The sequence below is a fragment of the Zingiber officinale genome, chromosome 11A (genome assembly GCF_018446385.1).
Source record: "Zingiber officinale cultivar Zhangliang chromosome 11A, Zo_v1.1, whole genome shotgun sequence".
In the NCBI taxonomy this organism is placed as follows: domain Eukaryota; kingdom Viridiplantae; phylum Streptophyta; class Magnoliopsida; order Zingiberales; family Zingiberaceae; genus Zingiber; species Zingiber officinale.
In genome coordinates, this window is record NC_056006.1 from 86,783,882 (window position 1) to 86,789,881 (window position 6,000).

Sequence of the window (6,000 nt, forward strand, 5' to 3'; positions counted from 1 at the left end):
AATATCCCACTGCCATCTAGAGAGATTGTGGAACGACAGTTTCACCTTTTGCTATCAACTTATTTAAATATTTGATGATTTTTTTTTTCTAGTGGTATGAAAATTTTGACTATCATATATGGAGACACTTACAGATTTACCTTATAATCAAATTTGTAGGAACGGATCGTTCAATAATTATAAGGCCTGAATATCTGAATTTTCCTATCGTCGTGAATTTTCTATAATTTCTGATTACTTTTCTCATACTTGACTTTGTACTTGAAACTTTGGATACAATTACCATATTTTTCTAAGAATTTTTGTTGTGATTGAGGTGCTAAAACACCCCATTAAATATAAAGTCATTTTTAATTCGCGATAGAAGCGACAAACCAAGTTTAAATTTTTCTGATAGCATTATTAGATTTAAACCTCACACATTAAAAACACACACACACACATTGTAGTTAAATATACGTCCTGTACAATTCAACCTCAACGAGGACGACGACTTAGCTATGGATTTGAACATTAATTAACAAAGCAAGACATTTCCCCGGAGACAATGAAGTTCTAATGATCTGTAGTTCTTCAAGTCAAACGTCGATCCCCAACCCGCAGACAAAATACTGGAAATCGAGGATAGTGGTGATGAAAACGATTGCTGCAGCTACTTTCTGATCACTGTTGCAACTTCTGTTCTTGATCAATAGTCTTCTCGACATCTTCCCCAACCTCCTTGTCACTTAATTATCAATCCAACACTCAATATCTAACTTGCAGTGTTCAGCCAAAGTGAGGCGCACTTTTCAGCTCCAGCACGAACAGTCGTTGCAGACGCCGAGACTCTCCATCTCCCCCGATACAGCGATAAATCTCCAACAAAGATTTGACAAAAAGGAAGGATCTAACTTTTAAGAAAGACAAAAGGCAAAAGACAATCCACCTCAACCAATCAAACTCAGTTCTCGTGGCATACGGTATTGGTTGATAATTAAGCATCAATATCATCCACCTCTCCGTCGCACCTACTCTGCCCTTTTTTCCCACTCGATCGTGGAACGTAACTCCTACCTATGTAATTTAAACCACCTTTAACTTTAATCCTCTTATATAAATCCCCCAGCTACTACTTTCATGCTCCATTAATTCCTTTCTAGCTCCCTCTGGTTCGCTTTGTGTCTCAGGAAGAAGATGAAACAGAGATGGTAATAGTTCTGTTTGATAGTTCGAACTGAGGGAGATCGAATATGGAGGAGAAGGCCGCAACGAGCCCGAGGATCAGGTTGTTCGGGATTCAAGTGTCGGAGAACGACAGCGTCTCCGGCGAGGAGAGCAGCCCCACCTCGGCGGCTTCCGGCGAAGGGAGGAAGTACGAGTGCCAGTACTGCTGCCGCGAGTTTGCGAACTCGCAGGCTTTGGGCGGACACCAGAACGCGCACAAGAAGGAGCGGCAGCACCTGAAGCGCCTTCAGCAGCAGCAGCAGCAGCAGCACCTCGCTACCTCCGGCCGCCGCTCGCCTCCCGCGGCGGGGAACTACTACTGTCAGAACATGGCTGCGGCCTTCTCGCCGCACCTCCTCTCGCCGCATCCTGTGGGACCCCCGGCCAACTGGGTCTACTACGGCCGCACGACCGCGCCGGTTAATCACTGCATCGTGCCGCGCTCTTTGCCTGCTAACTGCGCGTACGTCGGAGACGTTGGCGGCGGTAGGTTGATCTACAGGGACGGCCATGCGGTCGAAGGGTCTTCCGTCACTTTCGCCGGGGCGGCGCTGGAGGAGGAAGCGGCGGAGGACGCGTACGGGCTAAACCTGCGCCTTAGCTTGGCTCCTGCTGGTTCATGATCCAAATACAAATTAAATACTCTATAATATGGTGGATTTTGTTGGCAACATCTCAGATCAATTCTGTATATTTGCAACTTCTGAAAAAACTTCATCAAGTTCCATTAGTGATATCTCGGTTAGAGTTATTTCATCAAGTGCGAGTTTAGTTTAAGATCAATATATGATCATTCTCAGAAAACTCACCAAGAATCTCAATTTTGATCATGAATTTGTTTGCTTCTCAAAAGTTTGTGTCTCTTTGAAGACTGTCTCAGCCAAAACAGATACGCCCAAAAGAAAACCTCCTGGATTAGGTCATCTTTAAGATACGCATCCCTTAGTTTACTACTTTATAACCTTTTTTTTTCCTTGTGGAGTTAGGTCGATGAAGATCTGCATCATTCAGGGAATAGATTTGACTAATTTGCACTTATTAAAAACAAGACCATAATTCAACTAAAGACACCAAACGCTTTGCCAAGTGGTTATATAATTTACTCTGCATGCATTGTCTCTGTTGTTTGATATTAAAAAAGGTATTCAGTAGTTGATAGAACATGAACTTGTGACCAAATGAAAAAGAATATTTAAAGAGAAAGTAGTGATAGTCCAGTTTGGCTTACACAGCCATCACCTTCATTCACAGTGCCTCTCCAACAATTTCAAGCTTTTTACATGTTCAATTGTTCTGTCGGGCCGGATAAGTAGATAGTTAGTCTGCACAACAACATAGGTTTTCCTGCAAGATGATGTGTGCAATAATGACATCAGGAGTACTGTGTAGCTTTTTCTTGTCAAATGAGCAACCCACCGAAGGGACATATCTAAAAAGGCAAGATTTGCAATGAGGACTTGTACAATGCCTAGCTATTGGGTGGTGGGACTTAGTGGCCCCAAATTGGCAGAATTCTCGGGATTGAGTTTGACTACGAAAGGGAGAAGAAGAAGGCAACAAGAAGGTCAACGTCGAGTTTGAACGAAGTGAAGGAAATCATGGATGCATCTCACTTTTGGCGAAGTCGTCGGTGACACGCAAAAAACAGAAGCGTGGGCCTCTCGCAGCTCTGCTTTGCCATGCATCGCGATGGTAACGTTTCACCTAACGCCACACACGGACTTCTCGTTCCCGTGAGAAACTGAGAAAAACTAAAATGTGAATTAGTGTAACTCGAAGAACTCGATCAGCACAAGGAATGTGAAACGCTGACGTACTGTTTGTGGCAGTTTTAAAGCCACCAGAACAGGGAGAATTCCAGTAGATTCGCTTAAAGAACCCCTGAAAAGTATATATATATATATATGTTGGCAATAATAATTCATGTGAGAAATATCTGTTTTCCTATGTTACACGGCACATTGAATACCAAGTGTTCGTCTGCGAGCGTTTTCAGTATTGGCAAACTGTCCAAATTCAATGAGATGCGTTGGCAAACTGCGAGCTTCAGGAATATTGTGGACCGAACTGCGTTACGAAGTCCTGTGACATATTTCAAAATTTTGATTTGGAAGGGGTTTAGTTTTCTCTTGCTTGTGGGTCCTATGAAGACTTCACTACTAGATTGCGTTATAATGGAAGTGATTATATTTTGCAAAAATAGAGCATAAGTAAATTTGAGAAGGATAGAAAAAATCAGGTTTCGGGACACCTTATATTTTGCCTCTGATCACTAAGCAATGTCAATTGGAGATCTCGTGATGAACTATGAAGTTTTAAATTTATTTAGTCTCGTGATGTAGTTCAAATTAAAAGAATATGCCTTCTATGTTTGTGAATGTAATGGATAGAATTTGAGTTGGATTTTCTGTCCTCCATTTCTATACCCGTCGAATATAGGATATACATCCTTATATTCATCTTATTATTTAATCTCAATCTTTTATTAACTTATTTTGGTAAAACTCAAAATGAAATTACCTTAATATCTTTTTATCATTTTACACTAAAAATAATTTTAAGACTTATTAGTATTTTTCTCTTATTATTTTTTATCAAAAAAATACGTACGATCATGGGTCTCTTTAGTTCCATATTTTAGGGTTGATAATACTGTAAGCGGAGAAGTTTCTATAAATATCTTGAGTCGACGATATTAAAAACATACATTTATGACATTCTAGATAAGATCGTATCTGTTTAGTTTAATAGCTGATATAAAAAATTAAATTAATTTGTTACAAGGAAGAGTAGTCCTTGTGTTGTATTACTAAAGATGATAATTTCACCCGAATTCGATAGACAATTTCACTAGAATCTGATGACAATTTCACCCGAATGGAGGAGGAGGAGGATGTCGTAAATCCTACCCATACCTTATATATATGGGAAAGAAAAAACTTTAACTCACTTTTTGTCTTAGAAAAAAAAAATTTGTTTGTCTCTTTATCCGATTGTTAACATGTATCTATCTTCTTTTCTATGAGAAATGTTGGTAGAGAGTTATAGGATGATGGATAGAATATGGATATCCGAACCTTCATATGAGAATGAATATGAAAATTAAATACTCGATGAGTATGGAAATGGATATGAGGATAGATATAATAAATAGAAATAAATACGAATAATATAAAATCCTACCTAAATTATATATATATATATAACATAGATTCAACATCTATATATTTTACTCTAATATAAATAAAAAACAGTTAATAGGTTTAAGAAAAAGATTTAATTTTAATATATATATATATATATATATATATATATATATATATAATTTAATAGAATATTTGAGTTGGATATTGAATACTATATTGTCCTGATGAAATTATCATCTCACATTGATGTGATCGGTGGCTTTTCATGGAGGGTTAGTGGGCAACTCAGTTGGCGGTAAAGAAATTATTCTGTGTCATAGTTGATGGTAGAAGGACAACTAGTTGCGACATTGACATTACGGGTGACAAAAGCTGTCGCATCGATTTTTTACACAAAGTTAATAAAATATTAAAGTAAAGGTTAAGTAATGGATAGAAATTACCCATGTATATGTGTATATATAACATATGTATGTATATGTATATTGTGTTGGCCCATTAAAACTTGTTGTCGTAGATGCAATTTCGATCATTGTTTCCTCTACTTTTCTACCAGCAAATTATATAAAGAGTCATATCTTAGCTCGTAGATATTTCAGTACATATTATTGTTATTTGCCTATCTTCTAATAATTTTTTTTATTCATCGTTGTTATTGTCTAAGATCGTCAATGAATAACCATCGATGAACTATCTTCTAGGTTGATGAAATCATCGAACCAAAAGGAATAGCCGGATTAACCTCCTACTAAGATTGAGAGAGAGAGACCAAAAGAGGATTAGAAAGAAAGTCACTGGTGCCTTTACTCAACCACTCCGACGTTCAAGTCAGTTTTCGATAAAAGGAGTGGAGCAGTAGATAAGAAAATGTAGTGGTTAATGAGCATATGTGTATGGTTGTGTACACGTACCTTTCCTCATGGGAATGAACTTTTATATCCAAAGAGACATGATATCTCTTCAGGTATTAATTGATGAGATATCATACTCCGATAGAGAATATGTCATGTCGTCATATCAGAAGGTCATGCCACTCACATTATGTACTATAGAAGATCATATGGGGTTACACTGCGTCGATCATATTGCTCCACGTGTTTTTACAACCCATGTAATGTCCCATATGCTAGGCCAACCGAAGTTTTGTCTTATGCGCTACGTCAACCCATATGATATTGATATAGTTAGGTCAAAGAGCGTGACCTATTAAATGGAGGAGCGTTGGATCGACAGAGCCGAGTAGGAATGAGCAGAGCATTAGGTCAATGGGGCTGAGTGGGAATAAGTAGAGTGTCTATTGATGGAGTCAAACGAGAATGAGCAGAGTGTCTGATGGGCGAGGACGAGCAGACTAGGCTGATGGAGTTGTGTCGGGGGAAGCTGAGACGATGATAAGATTGGTGGAGCCTCTCATCTCGAGTAAGTTGAACCAAATAATGAAGTTTCTTGCTTTGGGTCAGCCGAGTACGGGCTGGTCCTGTTCACCTATCATAACTTTGACTCTATTCCAAAATTTCTCTTGGCTTTTTTTTTAGTAAAGGTGATTACATTAATATCAGATGTTTTTCATAGTCCGTCATCAGATTATGTGAAAAGAGGTAAATCATAAGGTCAACTTATAGATGACTGTCAAGTGACTAGAGAGTGA

At 38.5% G+C, this 6,000-nt stretch overlaps 1 protein-coding gene across 1 annotated transcript; it reads left to right on the top strand.

Moving 5' to 3' along the window:
• Window positions 1-1,232: 1,232 nt before the first annotated feature.
• LOC122031537 (zinc finger protein 6-like) lies at window positions 1,233-1,829 on the top strand. Its single transcript, XM_042590639.1, has one exon. It carries the CDS (start codon window positions 1,233-1,235, stop codon window positions 1,827-1,829), a length of 597 nt encoding a protein of 198 aa, XP_042446573.1.
• The last annotated feature ends 4,171 nt before the right edge of the window (window positions 1,830-6,000 follow it).